General features: G+C 44.1%; 2 protein-coding genes across 18 annotated transcripts in view; one reads left to right on the forward strand and one right to left on the reverse strand.

Moving 5' to 3' along the window:
* The window catches only part of STRBP (spermatid perinuclear RNA binding protein), a 176860-nt gene extending 175872 nt beyond the window's left edge, over positions 1-988 (forward strand). For 5 of the 6 annotated variants that reach the window (XM_023544945.2, XM_023544946.2, XM_023544943.2 and 2 more), the window contains exon 18: positions 1-938. In XM_023544945.2, the coding sequence (XP_023400713.1) occupies positions 1-176 (176 nt within the window). In that variant the 3' untranslated portion in view covers positions 177-938. The other variant, XM_023544947.2, reaches the window with a different exon arrangement.
* A 3824-nt stretch (positions 989-4812) lies between these two features.
* The window catches only part of RABGAP1 (RAB GTPase activating protein 1), a 177002-nt gene continuing 158716 nt past the window's right edge, over positions 4813-23098 (reverse strand). For 7 of the 12 annotated variants that reach the window (XM_023544938.2, XM_010587642.3, XM_010587644.3 and 4 more), the window contains 7 exons: positions 18200-18292; positions 17669-17779; positions 11613-11717; positions 10629-10712; positions 9834-9905; positions 7970-8167; positions 4814-6586 (listed from right to left, as the gene is read on the reverse strand). In XM_023544938.2, the coding sequence (XP_023400706.1) occupies positions 6464-6586; positions 7970-8167; positions 9834-9905; positions 10629-10712; positions 11613-11717; positions 17669-17779; positions 18200-18292 (786 nt within the window). In that variant the 3' untranslated portion in view covers positions 4814-6463. Of the gene's footprint in view, positions 6587-7078; positions 7240-7969; positions 8168-9833; positions 9906-10628; positions 10713-11612; positions 11718-14628; positions 15685-15790; positions 15859-17668; positions 17780-18199; positions 18293-23098 lie in introns of those variants that run through there. The other 5 variants (XM_023544941.2, XM_023544942.2, XR_010323034.1 and 2 more) reach the window with 4 other exon arrangements.

Consider the following 23098-nt stretch of genomic DNA (forward strand, 5'->3'; position numbering starts at 1 on the left):
CAGCCTGCATGCGTGGACTGTCACCAGTGCCTCGCCCAGAGATGCCTGGCCTTCATCCAAAGGGACTCTGCCGCCCCGACTCCCGCAGGCAGCACGCACACTGTGGCTCCTTCGCACTGAGCTATATTGGACTCTGCCATAGACTGACCCTCTTGTCCGGCCGCTGCAGTCTGTAATGCCCTGACATGTTGCATTTTCCCCGTTTGGATGAATAAAAATAAAAGCTTGTCTTAAACAGCAATGGGCTGAACTGTTCTGTGCAGGACTCACTCTGCCTGGCTAAGTGAAGGATCTGTCTGTGAAGGATTCAAGTGCAGGCCCCTCTTTCCTGGCCCTCCTGATGCTCCAGCTCTGTGCATGTTATGGGATCTTCCTTTCATGCCAGGGGAGAGGGGCCGAGAAAGCTTGAAGGGTTGCAGTGTGGCTCCTGGTGATGGCCAGTGGTGGGTGGAGGGGCCAGGACCTAACCTGTGTTTCTGTTTGTGGTCCTTAAAACTCCGGTTCTCTGCTAATGGTGCAAAAAGGTTACTCACTATGTAACTTTAACCGTGGCAGCCTGGCACAGTGAGTGTTGAGTTAAAAATGTTGAATGCTGAATCCTAAATCTTAGAATTTATCAGGTGCTCTTCACATACCTCTCTTAAGCCTCACACCTGTTTCCAGGGGCTGGCATTCCCTACACATCACACATAAGGAGACTAAGGCTCAGAGATCAAAAGATGTGCCCAAGGGTATAGAGCTTTTAAGTTGACAGCAAGGATTCGAATCCAAAGCTGAAGCTCTTCAGACCACTCCTGCTGCCCCGGAACCCGGAGAGCTGAAGATCACAGCAAGCCTTAGCCCACCCCGAGGAATGAGGACAAAAAAGGCACTGCCAGTCCAAGGAGGTGGTCTTCAGGGAGGCAGGCCTGGGCTTGCTGCTGCTGCCCTCCAGGTAAGGGGAGAGCTGTGTGGACAGAGGCACTGCACGTTTCTCCCTTGCTTCGTAATTCAGGGCCCCACTCCCTCCTGCACACTGGACCCACCCTGAATAGAGTGAAGAGCTGGCCAGGCCAGGCATGCTGTGGCCCCCAGCCCAGGTGCCCTGCTTCCATCCTTATGCAGGGTTTGAGGTGTTCCTGTCCACAGACACAGGGCTCAGCCCACAGGAAGTAGTTTGTTGAGCTGGAACTTGGGAATAAGGGGAAGGAGTATTGTTTTTCCTGCTCTTAGGAACCTAGAAGAGAAGGTGGAGGTAGTGGTATGTGGTAGGAAATGTGATCATGAGCAAGCCTTTCACCTTTATTTTCAAATCTGGGAATAACATCACTTAATTCGTAGGAATGCTCTGGCGATTGGAGGGAGAAGAATGCATGAGAAGAGTTAAGAGCTTAATAGTAGCTCAGCAGCCTCTAAGAGAGGCATTGAACCCATTGCCCAGATAAGGAGAATTCAAGAGGCATATGGGATGCTCCCAAGTGAGGTGCTTGAATCCGTGGTCTTGGCTCAAGTCTCATATAAGCTGCTTGTAATGAGGCAACGTGACATTTTATATCCACCTGTTACTCACAGTTATCTTAAAGCAGGTGCCCCTGCTGGTTATTGGGAATTAGAGGTGTGGGTTAACATCCCAGATGTCTGGCCTGGGCCAGGGTCCTCTCTATGGGCCCTGATTTTTTCACTCATAAAACGAGTGAAGAGTAGAGAACTTGGTGCTCAGTCCTTCTGGCCTGGAAGCAGCAAGCTCTGCGGGCGTTCTGTCTGGACGCAGTCCTCATGTCTTGCTTCTTCATCTCTACTGTTCCCTCCTCATCCCCAAATGAATCTTCAAAGAGGATTTAAAATCTAGTTTAAGAAACAGGCACATCTCTGAGTAAGTGCGGCACTACAATCCTGTAAAGAGCCACCGGACGGGTGAAGAGCTAGGCGGAGAGGCAGGGCTGCTCTCCCAGGCTACGGGGGACTCCTTCTGGATAGCTCTGGTTTTCACAATGGTCGAGTCGGTTCCAGAGCTGGGAGCAGGACTCCCGGCTTATTATCTCCCATGGAGTTTGTTTTCCTTCACTCATCTCATTGCTTATCCCCTCCCACCAGGACACGGTGTTCAGAGCAGAGGAAAAGCCAGCAATCCTGGGAGGGGAGTTGGTGCCAGATACCTCTTTGCCTTTCATTCTGCTCCTCCCCGATCCCCCCCCCCCCGTGAAAATGACGAACACGGCTCTCAAGATCAGTTGAGGTGGCAGCAGGGCCTGCTAGACAGTCCTCAGCCTGCCATGTGTCCCCATCGTCTTGTGAGCAGCCCCGAGCATGTCACAGCCCAGAATCCAGTTTCCCAACACGCAGCTGCCTGCTCTGCTGCTCTTCCCCACCCCAGCCCCTCCACCACTCCTGGCTTCTTAACATCTACACTTGCTGTCTCTGCTGCTTCACCTCCCACTCCTCACCCACTGCAATCTGGTCTCTCCACGCACCCACCAACCTCAGAGTCTGTTCTCGCAGGGGTCACCAGCAAGCTCCCACCCAGTTGCCAACTGTAGCGAGCTTTAGTTCTGCCTTTGCTCGTCCTCTTCTCTAGGCATCCAGTCTTCCTCTCCTTCCCCTTGAATGGTAGTTCCTAGGCTTCCATCTAGCCCTCAGTCTGTACATTCCCTGGACAGTCTCTCATGTTAGAAAAGTGGTTCTAAACTAGGGGTGATTTTACCCCCCAGGGAATGTTTGGCAGTGTCTGGAGATGTTTTTGGTTGTGACACCTGGGGCGGGGTGGGTGTTACTGACATCTAGTGGGTAGATGCCAGGGATGCTGCCAGTCATCCTATAGCGCACAGGACAGCAGCCCCTCACGACAAAGAATGATCCGACCCCACATGTCAGGAATGCAGAGGCTGAGAAACCCTGTGCTAGGGATGCCCATGGGACTCCTGAGCTGCTGCAAATTCTGCACCTCTCCTACCTGCCGTCCCAGATGATCTCAAGTCCACACACTGAAAGCTAAATGGATTTTTCTGGTATTTTCTAAGTCATATTGACTCTCCGAGATTTTTTCTCAAATCTGGCCTCCCTTCTCACTCCTTTCCTCTATTATCACCTCTGCTCAGACCCTAACTTCTCGTCCTCTCAATCTTTCATCTTAGAAGGGTTAACAGGGAGCTTCCCAAAGTTGGCTAAAAACTCTCCAGTGACTCTCCATTATCTTCAAACTCTCTGGCCTGGCTCCAGTCTAATTACCCTGTCTCAGCTTCCGTCACATCTCCTCAGGCAGACTAAGCGCTGACCACTGTTTCTTCCAGTGCAAACACTGTCCTCCTGCTTGTCTACCAGCAGTTCCCTTCATCCTCAGTGCAGGTCAGCTATATCACTACCACTTCGTCTTCCCTGCAATTACACATACCTTCCCTGTTCCCACACAGGACCCTATACACCTGATATAACACTTACCACACGGTGTTGCAATTACTGTTCTCAGTCTCTTGGTCTCAAAGTGGGGGCCCCCCTGAGGGCAGGACCCATATCTGAGTCAGACCTGTGCCAGGGCTGACTGGCGTATGCACTCCTTTCTCTGGGCCAGAGCACAGCTGCAGGGATAAGGATTTCTGCTGAGTCCCTACATTCCTGAACACAGGGACCTTTGAAAACCAAAAAACCAAACCTTCTGCCATAGAGTCGATTCTGACTCATAGCAACCCTGAAGGGCAGAGAGAACTGCCCCATAGGGTTTCTAAGGACTGCCTGGTGGATTTGAACTTTTTGTAAGCAGCCATAGCTCTTAACCACTGTACCACTGGGGCTTCCTACAGGGACTTTAAGGACTGGAAAAGCCTCAAGCAGAGTGGTCTTTCTGGACTCTTCCCCATCTTACCCTGAGAAGGGGTGTGCCAGGAGTGTGGATCCCAGAAAAATGCCCCTCCAGCCTGGAACCTGTGAGTGGCAAAGGAATCCCCATTGTGGCCTGGAGCGCCTGGCCTGTGCCCAGCACCTGCTGTGGGTCAGGCCCCTTGGTAAGCACTTTCCCAGCCTCATTGTGGTGGAGAGAAGGGAGGGACCTGCCCACCAATCTTCACATCTTCCTGCAGGCATGAAGTCAGGGTCTGTGTTTTGGCCTGCTTCTGTTCAAGGGCTGGGTGTAGTGGGGTTCTGGAGGGTAGGTCTGGTGGAAGGGGGCGGAGGGCTAGGGGAAGCATCCTTCCCTCTTCTTGCTGCAGACACAGACAGCAGAGAGGACCTGGGAGCCTCATCCCTATGGGCCTGGATGTGTCCAGCCCACAAATGAACAGACTGGATGGGTTGGCTACCTGAATGAACTTTCTCAAACATGTTATCTGCCCATGCCCCCACTGTTCCTGAAACTTGCTGCAGAGTATAACTGGGCCCCAGGTACTCTGATGGTCTTTCTGCTCTTCAGCTATTTCCTCTCTACACTCACATTTTGGGGCCTAGAATTCCCTCCTCCACCTCTGCCTGGTAAATGCTCTTGTCTTTCAAGACCTAACTCCACTCTTCACCTCCAGTAAGAATTTCCTAAACCTCACACATACAATGTCTGACACCTCAGTGACCACAGCACTTTATTTCCAAGAGAGGGGCAACGCTCATAAACCTAATGCATAGGCATCGACTCCCAGCAGACACGGCCTGTGTCTTCTCTCATTCCATACCACCTGGCACCTACCTGTTAGCTGCCCATTCAGTGTCCGAAAGAACAAGAACTGCCCGGAGTTTACACAAACCTGTTTGACAGCACAGGGCTGGGGCGGGGGGTGGGTGGGTATCTTGTGTGATTCTCTGCTTGTGTGGGTGGGTGGGGGGAAGAAAGGATAGGGGCAGGAGCACATGATGATAAAACTGGCTTTTACAAAGCAATGCTGTTTGTACCAAAATATTTAATGAATATGCTTGTTAAAATAAAACCAACAAAAGAAATACTAATACAATTTTACTGGTTTATATTTCAGTTCAGAAACTTGACACACCGACACTACCCTAGCACAATGTCCACGCACCTAGTATTAGATGGGCTTACAGCTGTTTTGGTAACCGAACAAGAAAGACACAGAAAGCGGTGGAAGGGATGGTTTTAAGGAAAGGGGGTTGCCACTTGTTTACCTCCCTTATGACAGATGACCTCAGCAAGCTTTAGAACAGCCAACAAGAAAGACAAAAAACAAGATACAAAACAACCCAAGTGTCTTTATATACAAACCAGTGCCTCTTGTAACCAGTGACCTCCCCACTGCACGCAGGTTAGACAAGACCATCTGTGAGACAGCTTAAGTCAGCGTATCACTATATAAATTAAATGTCAAAGTTATTATTACTTTTTTAAAAGGTGCTAAAAAATCTCCATTCCATAGCTTTGAAGTGAGAACTTGCAGCTCCGGGGAGGGCCCAGAGGCTCAGGCAGAGCAGATGTGGCCAGGCAGGCGGGGAGGGTACACATGACCGGAAGACAGTGGCCTTGCAGCATGTGCACCCTGCACATACTCACATTTACACAAACACACACAACTCAGTGTCTTTCTGACTTGTACGACGTGTTGTACGAAAACACTAGGAACCTTGAAGTGAGGGAGCCTGTCACAGCGCCCACAACGGCAGGAGGCAAGCAGAGCCTCACAAACCTTGAGTGGAATTAAGTGCCCAGATAACCACATGGTTAAGTTGTGCAGATCAGCAGCCCTAGTCTGGGATTTAAACACTGTCAGTTGGGTGTACTGGGAAAAGATATTTATATACACACATATACATGACACATTAAGCAAAATAAGATTTGTCCACGTTCTGATTAATCCAGTCTCACAGTCAGTTAAGTCATCCAACCAGCATTGTGAAGTGATTTTGGCAGCTAACACTAAAAAACAGGAACTATGAGAGTTGCATAGAATTGATCAGAAACACGTGAATAATGCCAAACCAAAAACCTGTGCATTGTATAGTTTAACAAAATTAGGTGGCTTCAACTACAACCATGAAACCTTCCTATTTAAAAACAAAGTGCTTCTCCATGTCTACCTGGGGGACCTTCTGCTGGCACTGAAGCAGATAAGAATTACTTGAGTTACTGATCCCCTGTCCCCGCCCCCACCCCATATATATAATATGTATATTAAAAAAAAATTAAAGGTTAAGAAAAACAACAGACTGAAGAATCCCCAAACTCTGATCATGTATACTCAGCCTTTGGGCTGGTTAAGGTGGTGACCTACACTGGGAAGGCCTGCGAGGTCACACCAAGGAGTGTTTGTTTTCTCAAGTGTGTTTGGAGCATCAGTTGAGCTAGCAGGCCTGTTAGTATCAGTAGTTAGGAGAGGCCTACCCCAGAGGCTGCCTGCTTCGTGAGCTCTGGTCCAATGACCTACCAGCATGCGTCTATGGATCTGACTTAGGTACACTCTGGTCCTGGGACATGTCACAGAAATCACACATCTGGCCAAAGAAGGCAACAAAAGGTGTCGTGTTTTCTGAAGGTGTCTGGAAGTAGCAGCTGCTCTCAGCAAGTCTCTTTTCCTTGAACCCCGGTTGCCGTCTTTATGGAGCTCAGCGTTCGGTTGAACCATGTCTTCTTTGCTGCCTGTACCTCACTGAGGGCAAGGCCTAAATGGTGCTCCAAGTCCTGCAAAAGGAACGATGCATATGAGGACACTGGGCGCCAGTGCCAATGACATGCCTCCCCATAGCTGAGCCAAGACAAGAATTCAGTCTGTTTACCCTTGAGAGGCCTCTAGAAATTCCCCCTATCTCAAACTGGCATAGAAAGGTCTGGAATGCCTAAAGACTTGAGACCTTTCCTAGTTAAGGCCTCCTCATTTCTTGCCTAGTCTTTTTATTAAAACAGCCTTCTCATTTAGCATCTCCCCGCCCTGTCCATCCACTGCACACCAGGTTCTACCTCTGACTGCATCATTCACTTCCGGCACAAACGTTTACAGTCTAACCTCTCTAGCATGGCATCCAAGATGCTTCACAGTGTGAACCCACCTACTCTCTCCAGCCTTCAAGCCCACCTCCACCCCCAGTACACAGAAGGAGCTAAGAGGAACCTGAGGTTCCCTAATGGGCAGGCCCTTTCAGCCCTCTGTGCTACTTAACATGCCACTCTCTCCACCTGGAATGGTCACTGTTCTTTCTCTTCTGCATCTGGCAAACCCCTGTTCATTCTTTGATCACAGCTCAGATACTGCTGCCTTGGTGATGCCTTTCCTGATTGTCCTGGACAGTCACACAAGCCACGTCTTAGCTTTGCAGTCCCAGCACCTAGAACAGGGCCTGGCAAAGAGCAGATGCCCAGTGAATGTGTGCGAAGAAGGGAGCCACAGGCTCGAAGCTTTCATCCTGAACTCTGTTCTTCCCACAGTGCTTAGTGCCTATTTTGTGCTAAGTATCAGTGCTGGTGGAACTAGCAATGCAATATGAAGATGACCAAAATAGCCCCATTTCTTCATCAGGAATTGTGGTGTCAGATAAATCAGGTAATATGCCCAAGGTCACAAAGCTGGTAAAGTGACCAGAGTTGGGAAGGAAAAACTCACATTTGTGAAACAAACACTCACTGTGCTTGTGTTGAGCCCTTTCCATGCAATAGAGTCCTATCAGGCAGGGACTCTCCTCACCTGCGTTGGTGCAGTGAGGTTAACGTGACTAATGCAAGGTCACAGAGTTTGGTGGTGTAACCGTGATTTCAAAGCATGTGCTCTTCTGCTCCATGAGGATTCTAAATTTTGTGGATAATTATCAATATGAGAAAGTCCAGTCCTTAGGACAGGCCAAATACTGACCAAACATACTTAGTAAACAGCAAGTATTGGGCTTCTTCCCATGAGGATTAGGGGTAAAGTTTAAAAAAAAAAACAAAAACCCAGCCATAAACATGATTCCTGGGGTTTCCAGTTCACATCAGAAATCTAGTCCCACTCACACGTGTCTGAGTCCCATTGCACCAGCACTAGAGACAGCATTTTGGCTCATCACGGGTGGGGCCTGAGTCCATGGCTGTTACCTGTATCTTACACTCAGCTTCCACCAACTGGAGCTTGGTTTGTGCCAGTTCTAGTTCCATCTCTCTCAGCTGGTTCTTGAGTGTCTCCTTCTCTTCATCTGTGTCCTCATCTAAAACCTCCTTGGCTGAACTGATGCCCTTTACACGTCCTTCTTTGTTGAAGAATTCCCGGCAGCGCTCACAGTCATCCACTTTTTGCTGAAATTAAACGTCAGATGTAAAGGGACAGATGTAAAGAGAAACTACCCTTTAGGATGGTACAAGCATCTCCTTCCTGGGGGGCCAAGAGATCCAAAAAAAGGCTTCCCTGCTGAGTACTACGACTTCTCAAAAACTGCTGTCTTTGAAAGCCAGGAGATCACCTACTGGGAAAGCCACCTGCAAGTGTATGTCCAAAGCAATAGAAATATTCTTAGGTCTTGACTCAGGAAGCTCACTTCTAGGGACTTTCACTAAGAAAATAAAGAAGCGATGACTAAAGATTTATATACTAAGATTTTCACTGCAGAATTAGAAATGGGGAAAAAAGGGAAGAAACTAACTATCCAGCAATTGGGAAGCAATTATTAAATATATCATGCTAGAGGTATACAATGAAGTATGCAGCTTCTAAACTGTTTTTGAGGAATTTTTAATAACCTGGATAAGTGGTTAAATGCTGGGTGATATAGGGCACAAAAATGTATATAAAGTATGGTCACAAATATATGCCATATTTCATCAAAGTAAAATGCTAGTGATTGTAGGAAACACCATTATTTTATGTTCCTACAAGAAAAAAATTCTACTATTAAGCCACAAAAACATCAATTATAAAACATATACCAACTTCAGAGATACAAATGTGAAAAACATGCTTACCTTGGAAAAAATGAAAATTTCTATGTTAAATATAGAACAGACTAAAAAACCTATATACCAAAGTGTGAATAATGGTGGTTATCTCTGAGTAATGGGATTATAGTTATTATTATTATTTTTTAATTTATTCTTAAATTCTTTAAATTTTCTGCAATGAGCCTTAGTTTCAGAATTAAAAAATAAGTTACATTTAAAATAGACACTCCTGGTTATGATGGAGGCCAGGTATAAGTAATCTTGCTCCACAGGGCCCCCCTCCCCGCCACCCCCGTGTTGCCTGTGCAGGCACTGCCGTGAGAACAGGCCTTTAGCTGAAGTACTTTCCCACGTTCCTGTCCACGGAGTTACAAATGTCAGTGGAGCACCTTTCAGTAAATTAATAAAATTTGACTAGTTCTCAAGTACATGTATAGCTTAAAGAAAGAAAGTTACAAAACCTACCAAACTGATAGTACAACATTAAAAATCATTAAAAAAACCAAACAGGAAAATGTCATTAGCGGTCCTTCTCACTGAATTTGGATCCATTATGGCAGAAGGAATGAGTTCAGGTGGGGAGCATCTCCATGCCTCAGAATACTGAGGAAAGACAAATCATAGCACATGATCTTGGCCTCTGTACTCCACCTCACTCAAAATCTTACTTGCAGGACTCCTTAGCCTCAGTGTAGCCCTTCAGTGCACTGCAGCAATCAGCTCTACCACACTGATGACGCTGGGAAATCCTGGAGGAGCTCTGCGACACATGCACTTTCAGATCTAAAGCCAGAGCCCTTCTGGTCTAGTCTGTATTCCCTTCTGGAGAGAACAAGCACAGCATTACTTGCCAGTTACTGAGCCAGGAAGGCCCTGTGACAGGCACCTGATCAAGTACTTGCTGGCTTCTCTCATTTTTAAAATCAAGGTAAAACTGCCCCTTCCCAAAATCTGTTGTGCCGAATACAGTAAAAAATGAACTAGGTCGTATAAAATCTTTATGATATAAGAAGACTAAAGGACTTACCCGAATTTTCTCAATTTCCACTTTATTAGCTGTCTGCTGTTTCTCTAATCTTTCACTCAACTGAGAGCAAATCTAAACAAACATGAAACAACAATCTCTTGAGCAATATAATCATCTGCATAATTTGGGCCCAGGATAAATTCTACAGTGGGAGCTGGAATATGCTAAGTGGAATTAAGAAAATACAAAATAGGCTGCTACTGTAAACGAGGGGGGTGAAGCTGACAAAGGAGCAGAGATTCCTCCAGCTGTGCCACCTCTGCATCCATTAGCCTGGGACTTGCAGGAAGCTTCTGGTGCCACACTCAATGGCCAATGGTTTATGAAACTTGGCAGCCTCACAAACCAGCACGACAGCCAGGTGTAGGAAGGGACAAGACCAATTCAGCTTTAACCTGAAAACCCAACCAGTCAGGCAAAGAACTGGACTGTCATCAACCACATGTAAACCTAAGTTGGTAATTCCACAACAGAAGTGCCCCAAGAACGTACTGCAACTTCCATTTACTAAGTGCTGCTAAATACAGGGCACTGTGACAGGTACTCTACAAACAGGAGCTTACTGAATCCTCCCAACTGTCCTGCTACAGAGACATTATTTTCCACCTCTTACAGGTGAAAATCAAAGAAGTGAAGTAACTTGTCCAACGGAATGAAATAGCTTGCCAATGCAAGTTAAAAGCCAGAATGTGAAACAACTGTTTTTTTAAGCATTTGGGTTTGGAGGGCATACACTCCATCCAGGAAAGCAGGGCTTCTAGTATGTGGCCCAGCCCCAGGGTACACAGGACCCACCTGCTTGTAGTCACCGATGATAGAACTGTTTTTCTTAATCTCAGATTCTGCCTTGTCAAGTTCCCGACGGCACATTTCTTTTAACTGCGCACATAAAAAAAGCAAAACTGAATGTTTTAAGGGAAAAATAAAAGCAGCTCTGGAACCTACTGGACTGCCCAGTGCTGGGCTTTCCGAGTACCTGACCTAACTCTGGAAGGGCCCCCATTTGTTGACTTTCTTCCTTCACTCTCAGAGCACTAATCCTGTTCTTGATGCCAGAAGAGGAAGAGAACACTGAAAAATCCCTAAAATACCAAATTTTATTAAAGACTGGACTTCCGCTGAAATTCCACCCTAGGAACCTTGGCTAAGGAGGTGGCCCGAACCAAACACAGATCAAGCAGCTAATCAGAGGACTATAGTTTTCTCAGCACCTCACAGTATATACAGAAAGTGCTTGGTCATCCCTCACCCCAGGTAGTCCCGACAGACTCTGGGAAGGTGTTACCATGATGGAGAACCACGGGTGGGAGAGCAGAAGAAGGACCTTGCTCTAGAGTGTACGGCACCCAAAGCTCTTCCTATGGCTACAGGTCTGTGCTCCAGTGGCTGTGGAGAGCTGGCTCAGAGTGAGACTTCCAGAGTTTGCTCTACGGGGGAGACATCAGGTGGCAAGTAGAAGAGCCAAACATTCATTATATGATGTCTGCTTTCTTTTTGCAGAAGCGCTAACCCTCTTCACTGTTACACTCAGATGCTGATACGCAGGAATTTCTTCTGCTCGGATGAAAGATGGGCTGTGACCCACTGTCTCCTTCTGAGCTCTAATTATAAGGACATTATGCTTTACACACAGTAAATAAAAAGAGCCTTTGGAGAGAAACTAATACCACCTGTCTCCGAGTTTTCCGGTGCCAACAGGAAGCCACCAGCTGAACTACCAACCCTCAAGCATTTGCAAGACACAGAGGAATGTGAGAGGGGGGGTAAAGTTCCCCTCACCTGAGCAGATTCTTCTTCCAGCCGTCTTTTCTCTTCTTCTGCATCAATCAATTTCTGTTTGGTCATAAGCAGCTCTTTATTGAGTGCATCTGCCTTTTCCTCAGCCTGAAACACATATAATTTAAGCATCTGTCACAGAACAAGAATTGAGAAGTAGAAGGGCTCTAAATTACCTAGCACAATTCCATTTTTAAGATTATGGGGAGATTGTAATCCAGAGAGGAAAAATGGTATGCCCAAGGTCACAGACCAAGTTCATATCAAAACTGAGACTAGACTCATGCAGAAGTGCCTGGCCCAGTCTCTGGCATCAGACAGCCTGGGTTCAACTCCCATCATCCACTAACCATGTGCCACCTGGACAAGTCACTGAGAACTTCCCTGAGCTTCAGACTCTTCATCTGAGCGGTAAGGCATGAAAAGCACTCAGTAGACACTGTAGCTGTTTAAAAGGTAGCCGTCACTATTATTAATAGTAATAATAAACTCTGCAGCTCTCAGTATTTCCTCTGCTTCAACCAAGTTTTACGTTTCACTCTTGCTGTCACCTAATAAAGGAGGCCTCCCCTTTCCTGGCACTCTCTTTGTTATCTGAAATGGTCATCCTCCACACTTTTTCTAAAGCATGGAAAGATCTGGTGGGCAGATCTGTGGGCTTCTAGGTGACAATGATATGCCTATGCATGACATAGAGTTTCTGATATTGGATATTCCAAAGATAACTGAAGAATGAGTACCATGCTAGAGGGCAGTCAAAGAAATGGGGCAGAAGCTTTTAGGTACACAGCAGTAGGTAGGAGGCCTTTGCCAGCCTTCTTATATACAACCTTCCTTGGTGGTAGAATGGTGGTTTCCCTGAAATTCTTACTCCTCTATACCTCCTCTGGCCTAGGGGAACAGGTTCCAGAGGGCTAGGGCCTCCAATGGGAAACTGAGAAAGGCATGATACGCAAACTCAAAAGGCCCTTAATTACTGGCAAACCGCACCTGCGCGTATTAAATGGGGTCCTATCCTTTCTGGGGAGTGGCTTATCTCCTCCTCCTCTAGCTCGAACCCAAGAAACAATCAAAACGGAAATGAAGACAGTCAAACAACAGGGGAAATAACAAGTAAGGAGAAAGAAGTCCTGTTAAAAACTTTGCTTTATATCGGTAAAACCCACCTATCATCCCTCTCTGGGACTCAGTTAACATCTTTTGAGCACTGCTTTGGGGCATGTGCCACATGCTTATGTTCTCTCATTTAATCTCACCACTACCATGATGGGAACCGTTATATTAACACGGATTATAAGAGGTATGAAGGAGTCAGGTCACGAACCTGGGTCTTCTGATTCAAAAGTCTGTGCTTTTACCACAACCCCAATTTCCCTGCCCACCCTGACTCCCCAAATTATAAAGAAGGGGGGTTTCTGTCCTTTCTGGGAAGGGAAGTGATTTCCCCACTCTCTCACAATGCACGTAGCAGAGGTGGAATCTGAAACCAGGTTGCCTGACATTGAGCCCAGCATTTGTGCCAGGACTCCAAGAGCTGACTCTCAATGTTGTGCCAATGGGAAGTTGCACAGAAGTCACTGGACAGATCCAACCAGGGTCCTCTAAAGGCACCACATTCACTTTGTTTACGTAAGCATATGAGGAGAGAGCATCTGGTGACAAGAGAGATAAATCCAGACTTCCACTTCCAGTCAGGAAGGAGTAATAGGGACCAGACTTAGCCTCCTACCAGAAACAGAAAACTGGACAAAATATATGAAACAACTGTTCTCAGACATTGAAAACAGTAAGTGCAGAACTGTGGTTCCTGAGAGAAAGAAAACAAACAAGATGAGTCCTACTACCACCCTGGCTTTCTGCTTAAGTACTTTCTGGACCAAGGAACACAGTTAGGGGCTCTGAGCAGAGCACGGAAGTCTCGAATGCTTCAGGAGCCAGAGTATGGAGGTCAGAAAGGCTGATGTGGCTGGCAGTTGCAGGGCAGAGCTCTGAAGACAGCTAAGAAGATACAACGAAACCATGAAAATACCCAATTAAACCAAAAGAAGGCAGAAAAAGATGGTAAAAAGGGAACAAAAAGCAAAAAGGACAGATAGAAAATAGCAAGGTGGTAGACTTAAATCCAGTCATATAAATAATTACATTATTTGTAATTGGTAAACATTCCAGTTAAAAGGCAGAGATTGTCAGACTGAACAGAAAAGCTGGCTACAAAAACTCATCTTAAATATAAAAGCACGAATATGTTAAGAGTAAAAGAATAGAGCAATGTACCATATAATCACTAATTTTAAGAAAGCCAGAGTGGCTATATTAATATCAGACAAACTGTATTTCTAAACAAGGACCATTATCAGGGATAAAGGACATTTCACGATAATAAACGAGTCACTCCATTAAGAAGGTGTTAAGAATCTGAAATGTACAGAAATTCAAAATACATGAAACAAAAACTGACATAACTAAGAGGAGAAATAGGTAAGTGTACAATTAGATTTGGAGACTTTCACACTTGTCAGTGACAGAACAAAAAGAGGGAAAATCAGTAAGTCATTGGAAGACTTGAGCAACACGATCTACCAACTAGACCTAGTTGACATTTATAAAACACTCTCCCCCCAACAAAATAGACACACTTTGCCTGTGGAATGTTTGCCCAAACAGACCTTAACTAAAAAAACAAAAAAACAACAACAACAAAAAAAACAGTAGGCCATAAAATAAATATCAAGATATTTTAAAAGGATATCAGAAAGGATATGTTCTCTGATCACAGTGGAATTAAATTAGAAATCAACAACAGAAAAATTTCTGGGAAAAATCCCTTATATTTGGAAATTAAATATCATACTCCTAATTAACTCACAAGTCAAAGACGAAATGACAAGAACTGAATGAAATTAAAAATACAACATATCAAAATCTGTGGGATGCAGTTGAAGCAGTGATTTACAACTTTAAATACTTATTTTAGAAAAGAATAAAGATCTAAAATCAATTATTTAAGCTTCCTTTTTAAGAAGCTAGAAAGGGAGAGGAAATTAAACCCAAAGAAAGTAGAAGGATATAATAAAAAGCAGACATCAATGAAACAGAAAACAAAGAACAGAGAAATCAATGAAACCAAAAGCTGGTTTCTGAAAAGATCAACACAACTGATAAACTTTTGTCTAGATTGATTAAGGAAAAAAGGGGGAGGGAAGAAAAAGCCCTGAAATTATCCACATCAGGAATGAAAGCGGGGGCGTCTCTCCAGATTCTATAAACATTAAAAGTAAGGAAATATGAACAACTTTGCGCCAATTCACTTGACAACTAACATGAAATGGATAAATTACTTGAAAGACACGGATTATAAAAATGGATGCGTAAAGAATTAGAAAATTTGAATAGCCCCGTATCTATGACAGAAATTGAATTCATAATTAAATAATTTAGTGCAAAGAAAATTCCAGGCCCAGAGATGGCTTCACTGGTGAATTAATTAAATCAAAGACTTAATCAAGAAACAATACCAATCCTACACAAAGTCTTCAAGAAAATAGGAAGGAACACTTCCGAGGTCATTTTTGAGGCCAGCATTACCCTGATATCCAAACCAAAGACATTAAAGAAATCTGCAACTGACCACCTGTGTGACCTGTGTTAAGATATTTAACCTCTTTTTACCTCAATTTCCTCATCAGTAAAAAAGGGGATCATAATTATATCCCATATATAACTGGGGTTGTTTCGAGGATTTGATAAGATAATTTATATGCAAAGCACATAGTGACTAGCACTTGTTAAGTACTCAAGAAACGTGAGCTATTTAATGTGTCAGAAATCACAGGTCCTCCTCTACTCATGTTGTTGATGTAGTTATGACATCAGTTCATAGCTTCTTGTTCCATATTTACTATAGAGACAGTGTGGCATCATAGAACAAGCCTAGACATTCCAGTTAAGACGGGTCTGGACTAGATTTTGGCACTGCTTCTTCCTGGGTGCTTTCACATCTCTGAGTCTCTGGTTTCCTGGCTTGTCAAAACAATTTTCATCCATAAATGAGGCTCATGCTACTTTCCTTATGAGGCTAAAGTAAGAATAAGAGATAGTGGAATTTAATAAAGTGCTTATTATAGTGCATGGCATACAGATCCTAATAAATGGGAGTTCATAATATTTTTATTACTTCTTACCTTTGATAGTAGGGATGTAACGTAGTTCTTTGACTACTGTTGTCAAGAAGTCTACAATTCACCTTAAACTAGGGAGACATGAATGTTATTATTGGGTCTGGCAGACTAAAAAAATGTCTAACAGCTCAAACAGATTCCACCTTGAATTTTAGTCTAAGCTGCCCCTTACGATAACTTCATCATAGAACACAAAGACTCTTGTCCAGGACCCATTTTCTTCTCTTTTTTTCTTCCTTTCTGCATGATCCACAGCTGTTATGAGAGCTATCTTAGGTGTACACCTCTGGCCTTGCTTCAGTAGTCTTTGCTCAGTGTATGCCCCCCTCCCTCCACTTACTAGGAAGAAATGCCTGAACAATCACGGAATGCCCCAGAAAGTGTTTCTACAAACAGAAACAGAGGATATACTGGGAATTCGCACCGTAAGGAAGAAACTCAACCTCATGAACAGAGTCTGTGTGGTAAGCCCAAAGTCACTGAGATCTCTAAGTTCTGGTCACTGAGGGCTAATGACCTTGAAACCCGTTCCCTGCAAAAACTGGAAGAAGATGCCTTCCCAGTTACGTGTTGCTGTCTGCAGCTGACAGTCAGTGGGATACAGAGGGAATTTAACAATGCCCGTGCCTGATTTTGGTGGTGTTTTTCATATACATCAAATCATGTAATTCTCACTGTGAACACAGCTATTATTCTGCCTCCCCACAGTTTAAACGGTGTTCAAGGTGAGCTTCAAAGTGGTGTAGCTGGTATTAGAACTCAGGTCTATCCAACATCTTCTACTTCATTATCCCATTTCTAAAGACAAATAATAAGAACCAGTAAATACCACCATCTTTCTTCTGTTTTCATATGATATTTCAGCCGCTTGGAGAATCATATGAATGTACTGATTTTCTGACCAAAGAAATGCATTACTGCACCAAATTTTCAAGACCTGCTGAAGTCACGGACCCTACGGGGTTCGATGAATCATGTAAGTCCCTTATACACCCTAAATAGCCTGAGCCTATCCCTAGAACCTCAGGACACCAGTGAAGAGAAAAGCAATCCTAGGAGGCTAGTAAACCAAAACAAAAACTCATTGCTGTCATGTTGATTCCGACTCAGAGCTACCCCGTAAGACAGAGTAGAACTGCCCCATAGAGTTTCCAGGGAGTGCCTGGTGGATTCAGACTGTTGACCTTTTTCGTTATCAGCCATAGCTCTGAACCACTATGCCACCAGGGTTTCCTAGGAGGCTAGTAGGGTAACCTCAATCAGGGGCTGGCAAACTAAGGCCCATGGGCCAATTCTGCCCACCACCTGTTTTTTGTAAATAAAGTTTTATTGTAACACCTTTGACCTAAATCATGAATGAGAGATTACACTTCTTCTAAGAGAAACTTACAGTACAGAAGATGGACAAGCACCCTGCCAGGAAAGCCATCATCTCAAAATTTTTAAGATTAAGAGAAGCAAAGAAAAACAGAACATTTGCTAGTACAAACTACTAGTAGAATCGCAAGTTGCTGAGGCACTGGGTTGCATTCCAGTCGGCAATGCTTATTCAATAGGCACATAGAACGCAGGGTAACAAAATCTTTCTTGTTTTAGGAAACCTCTGTTGAGCATAAGAATTAGCCAAAAGGTCTCTTAATCAAACAATGTTTGGGAAAGGAGTCAAAGACTGCGTGCACAACGATAGAAGGCTGTGGTGAGAAGGGCTTAATTTCAAAGTTTATCAAGAATTCCTGAACGAGAGGCTAATACAAGTTGTCACACAAGAGAGAAACTTCATAGGGTATCTAGCTAGAACAACAATCACTAAATTCATGAATTTGATTTGATTAAGAGAGAAATCAAGTGTTTCAATATGATCTTTCAGACCATTAGACTTACATTATCCAGGTCCTTTCGCAGTGCAATCTTGCTGGTCACCAGCTCATGGGCTAAGTCATCGTTTTCCTGTTCCAACCTCATGTTAGCTTCTTGCAGACGTCTATTCTCCCGCTGAAGGGTAGAAAGGAACAGGTTACAGACACATAAAAATCAGACTTAATTATCATTTTCTTAGGACTAAACGTCAAAACTCATTTCTGAGTTCTATCGAAATACTGGGAGATGTGGCTGAACCTGGTGAGTTTCTGATCAATAATTACTTACTTCCTCTTCTCCATAAAGAAATATTTAACTGAATCAAGTGACCTTGTCAAGCAGCTATCTCTTATTAACGATGATGAAAGCCCAATGAACTGTAACAAACTAGGTAGGTGGTTTAAAACAAAACAGATCTGCTTTCTCATTTGCAGACTCAAAGTGAAACGAACAGTGGAACTGAGTTTTGAAAGGGGCTTGATAAAACTAGTTACAGGCACAATTACATGACCCGCTGAAAGCTCCTCACATCATCCAGGCCATAAGCAAACGAACCTCAAATCTCTCAATGGGGTCTTCCTGTTGGGCCTGCTGTTCTCTCATGGTGTGATATTCTTTTTCGTATTTTTTCAACTTCTTCTGACTAATCTGTAGGACAAACCACAGCACAAATTAAAAGCTATCAAAAAGTAGTGGGTGCTTCAAAGCCTGCGCTGAAGACCAAGACCTCTGCTGACCTGTGCTTCCCCAGCCACTGTGAAAGTAGTGTTTCCTCTCACGCCCACATCCAAACTCTTACTCAATGACTATCATGTCCAGGGTTCTGCTGGGGATATTTGGTTCCTAAGATTTTACTGACAGTGTTACAATGAATACCCCACTGACGGCCCCTCCCATCTGAGTTCTAGGTCCTACTTGTCAACAATAATAATAAGCTATCATTTTATTTACCACATATTAAAGCACTACTAACTGCTTTAAATCTGCGACCTCTCAACACCTCTACAAGGTATACTATTATCTTCATTTTACAGGCAAGTTAACTGAGGTAAAAAGAAGTTATACAACTTGCTAAAGATCACTCAGTTAGGGACTGGCAGATCTGGGATTTGGGCCCAGGCAGTTGGACTCTATCCATAGTTTAAGCTTGGAGTCACTTCACTGGTCTATCACCTTTATCACCTGTCTTCTCTACTAGCTCCTGTGATGCTTTCAAATAGGCACAATTCTCTCCACCCTTAAAAACACAGCTATATTGACCACTCCACTTAGCTACTTTTTGGCCCTATCAAACTACTGTCCTCTTTCTCTCAAGCCATTTCTTACCAACCATTACAAACCTCAGGCCTATACGTCTCACCTCCACTGCTGCATGGCCTCTCTTTCAGTCTCTCAAAATCATGTTTTTGCCCTGATTAGTTTATAGAAAGTACCCTCTTGAAGGTCACCAGTGGATTCTTTTTCACTCCATCAGTGGTCCTACCTCTCCCTAACTAGACCTCAAAGCTCTCTGACTTTCATTCTTCAACATGACCAATCTATTTCTCTTCCTTCTAGGAAATCTTTAACCTCCTTTATTCTCTTGACCCTCCTTCCACCTAACAGATTCCCCCCAACCCAGATTTTACTGGCTGATCCCTTATTGTTCTTTAATCTAAATCTTAAACTAGAGCATCCCTTCAAAACACAATATTAGTCTTTGATTCCTTCTTCCTCACTACTAGCTGATTCCCTCCAGTGTTTTTAAAATTACGTTTAAAAAATACGAGAAAGTAGAAAAGATATAAAACAGATAAGTGCAATTTAAAGAACAACTCTAAAGCTAACACTCTGCTCACCCATTCTCAAAGCTTCAGTTATGAATACTACCTACACTGCTGCCTCACAAACCTTTTAGCCTCCAGTTCCAAGTAGCTAGGACTCTCAGAGCTAGTCTGGTCTATCTTCCTTATTTTCTAGATTAAGATTTGCAGTGTGTGGCATCAGTGCCTTCAATTCCCATCCCCGTATTCCATCTTCCTCTAGCTGCCTGATACACCTTTTCTGCTGACTGGGGACACCTCACCTGGTTGGGGTATTTACAGGCCTGCCTCAATTGAAGCTCTATTACTGGAGTCTGGCTGCTGCCCAAGGGGAGGCAGCCAGGAGAATGACACTATGCCCTGGCTGCACTCTAGAGAAAGATGCCCATTAAACACTTGGGGTGAGGCCACAAGCTGGAGAGCCAGGCCATTTTTAAACTCACATCTGCGGTTTAAGGCCAATACAAGGGTAAAATTTTATTGTGCACCTAAGTGATTCACAAAGCACCTAAATAAAACGTCTGTTTGATCAGTAAATTTATAAACAATTCTAACAGATCAATAGTAGAGGAAGCAAAAATAAATGAGGCTTGCAGGCAGCAAACACTTCTTCCCAGGGCTCTATTCTGTTCTTCTGGGTAAGTGACAAGGAAGGCAGTGGGTATGAGGCTCCCCCTAGCGTTTTACAAAAAAAAAAAAATCCTGTAAAACATTTGGCCAAATCTTCGGCATTCTTCAACTTTTCATTCGTATCCTAAGGTAGGGAAGAATTAACGTTTCCCCCTAACTCCTCCACCATAAATGTGTATTTTAAAATGCTAATTATAATTTCTTCTACATTTCGTTATCCCTTACTATAACTGCCTCATACCCACTATACTCTCTACAAAAGGGTTGATTTTGCAAAATGTTCCTTTGCAAAAGGGAGCTTAGCCTTATGACAAGTGATAAGTACCTGATAAAACCTTATGGGGTAGGTCTAACTCTGTCCTATAGGGTCACTATGGGTTCCAATTGACTCGATGGCAGCCAGTTTCATACATGCCATCTCATTTGGTTCTTACATTTCGGTGGTGGAATTATGGGTATTTCTTTATGCTTTTCCCATGTTTCCTGCACTGAACTTGGATATAGTTAATAAAAACATGATAAACGCTGCTTAAAAATAATTCTCAATTATTCTAGACCTCTCTGGGCAAAAGACAGAGCTCTGCAAATTCCTCTAGATGATGGTCTCCGCTGGGCTTCTGAATTAGTCCTCAGGGGCCACCTCTCAGGACTGGAGAGACACAGCTCCCTATCCTCTGTACAGCTTGCAGGCCCAGAGTTCTGACTGACATCACCAGTTTAATGCCGTCTCCCTGCACTTCAACCTCACCTGTTCCCTTGTTGTCTGTCTTTCTCTCGTTCTCTCCTTTAAGCCCCCAAAACACAAAATAAATTAATGAAAACAGCCCTACTTATGATGGATTTGCAACTGATCCTGACTTTTGGGGCATGGGTGTCTGCATATCAGAGCCAACTAGTTCAGGCTGCATCTGAAGCACAGAGCCCAGAAAAAAACAAAAACAAAAAACTGATGCCAGATAACTGGAGGGGGACCAGGAGAAGCCAGCAGCAAAACAAATGATTCAAGCCTCCTTATGAAGCTGCACGCCAGGGAGACCAGCACCTCTCGGCCTGCCTGTCACATCACCGACACCTTCTCCAGGCCGGAACTGTCTCACTCATCGTTATGCCCTGCCCATAGCGAGTGTCCAGGAATGAGAATTAATGAAAAAAGGCCCTTTCATCCCTGTACTGACCTTTCTCCTAAATGGAAAATGGCAACCAAAGTGGACATACAATGGAAGCCTGTTCCCTCTGCCTGAACAACCCACACCTGGTTAACTCTCTTTTATCTTTCAGATCAGAGCTCTGACATCACTTCTTTAGAGCTTCCTTCCTTGACACTGCCCACCCCCATTAGGCCAGGTCTTTCTGTTATATATTCTCATAGTATCAAGACCTTTTCCTCCATGGCTCCTATCCAAGCTTACAATTACTTATTTATGTGCTTACTTGATCATTTGTCTTTCCACTTGGAAAATGGCCAAAGGCCATGTCTGTTTTGCTTACCACTGTAACTCCAGTACCTAGCATAATGCTTGGAACATATTCGGAACTCAATAAACAGATACTGAACAAACCAGACCTGAAGGCCTTACCTTGAATCTAGTAAAGATGGAGTAGAGGCATTTATCTATCTAACAGCTGAATACTACTATGCGCAGTGTTCTTTGCTAAGCATTAGCGACACAAATATGTACATAGATTGCAGTATGCAAACTCCACGAGAATAGGAACTCATTCACTGTGAAATTCCTAATTTGAAAATACTTAGCAAATGCAGACATATCCCCACCCTCAGAAGTCCAAGGTTCATTTTTTCTCTGACTTATATAAATAACATTTTAATTGAATTCAGGAAGCAGGGGAATCTATGGAATCAGCCCCAAAGTTCTGAATCACACCCACTGTTGGCTGACTTGTATCAGAAGGCTAGTGGACATCACAGCTTCACACAGAGGTACTACTGCCCTCAAAGAAGATTAAATTTGAAACTTAATCTTTGTTCTGTTCAAGTGTGCTCTGGGGTGAGGGAGGGAAGGAGGGAGGAAGGAGGTATCATTCGCTGGGATAAGACTGGGTCTGTAATTTAGGTAAAATCAATTTTATACCTTCCACTCCAATTAGCATAGTGGTTCTTAACACTGTTAGGGACAGCACCACTTTGAGAGTCTCCTGAGAGCCATGGTTCCTCCCCATAAAAGTGCACAGAAGGCAAATGCCCTCACCCCCCATAAAACCTTCTACATTCAATTTCAGAGGCTTCATGGGCCCCCACAAGCCCATCCATGGTCTCAGATTAAGAAACCCTGAATCCAGACAGAAGTTGGAGATTTGGAACATGCTAGTTTGATATTTTGGTAGAAGCATGAATTTGTCCAAAACGCCTCCCTTTGGCCACTCATCATTTATCTGTCACAGGAAGTGGGTGATACTATCTCTTAAAATACATGCTACCCGCCCTGGGGAAGCTGGTCTCTGATTAGCCTCTGAAACAGGCAGTGATGTCATGACCCACATAGATGGAAGAGGAGTGAGTATGGCTGCTGACTCCAGCAGGAGGGAGATGATACAGCCTGCTGAGTAAGAGCTTTGGCTTTGCAAAAGAACTGACCAAGGCTTGCGCCCTGGCTCTATAGATGACTTACCGTGTGACCATAGGCAAGCTGCCTAATCTCTCTAAGCCTCAGCTTCCTCATTTGTAAAAATCCTAAGTCTTTAGGAAAACTATTGTTATGAGGATCAATTGATATAAAATGTATATAGAGTGTTTAGCAGACTGCCAGGCACACAGTAAGGTCTTTTCAATAAATGGTAGCTATTACTTATTATCTGGCATTCTGTCCTACATCAGAGACAGAACTATCTTCTAAACATGTGCTGCAAACAATAAGCCACTTACACAAAATCCATTTAACACTTAAGAGTATGAAATAAGCTGCCATTTGGAAGAGAAACTGATTCCCAAGTTTGGTTTAAGAAATTGTTTCAAGGGTCTGAATCCCTGGTCTGCTGGAGTCACAGGGGTCCAGAAAAGGTGGGA

Source organism: Loxodonta africana, chromosome 9, assembly GCF_030014295.1.
Source record: "Loxodonta africana isolate mLoxAfr1 chromosome 9, mLoxAfr1.hap2, whole genome shotgun sequence".
Lineage (NCBI taxonomy): Eukaryota > Metazoa > Chordata > Mammalia > Proboscidea > Elephantidae > Loxodonta > Loxodonta africana.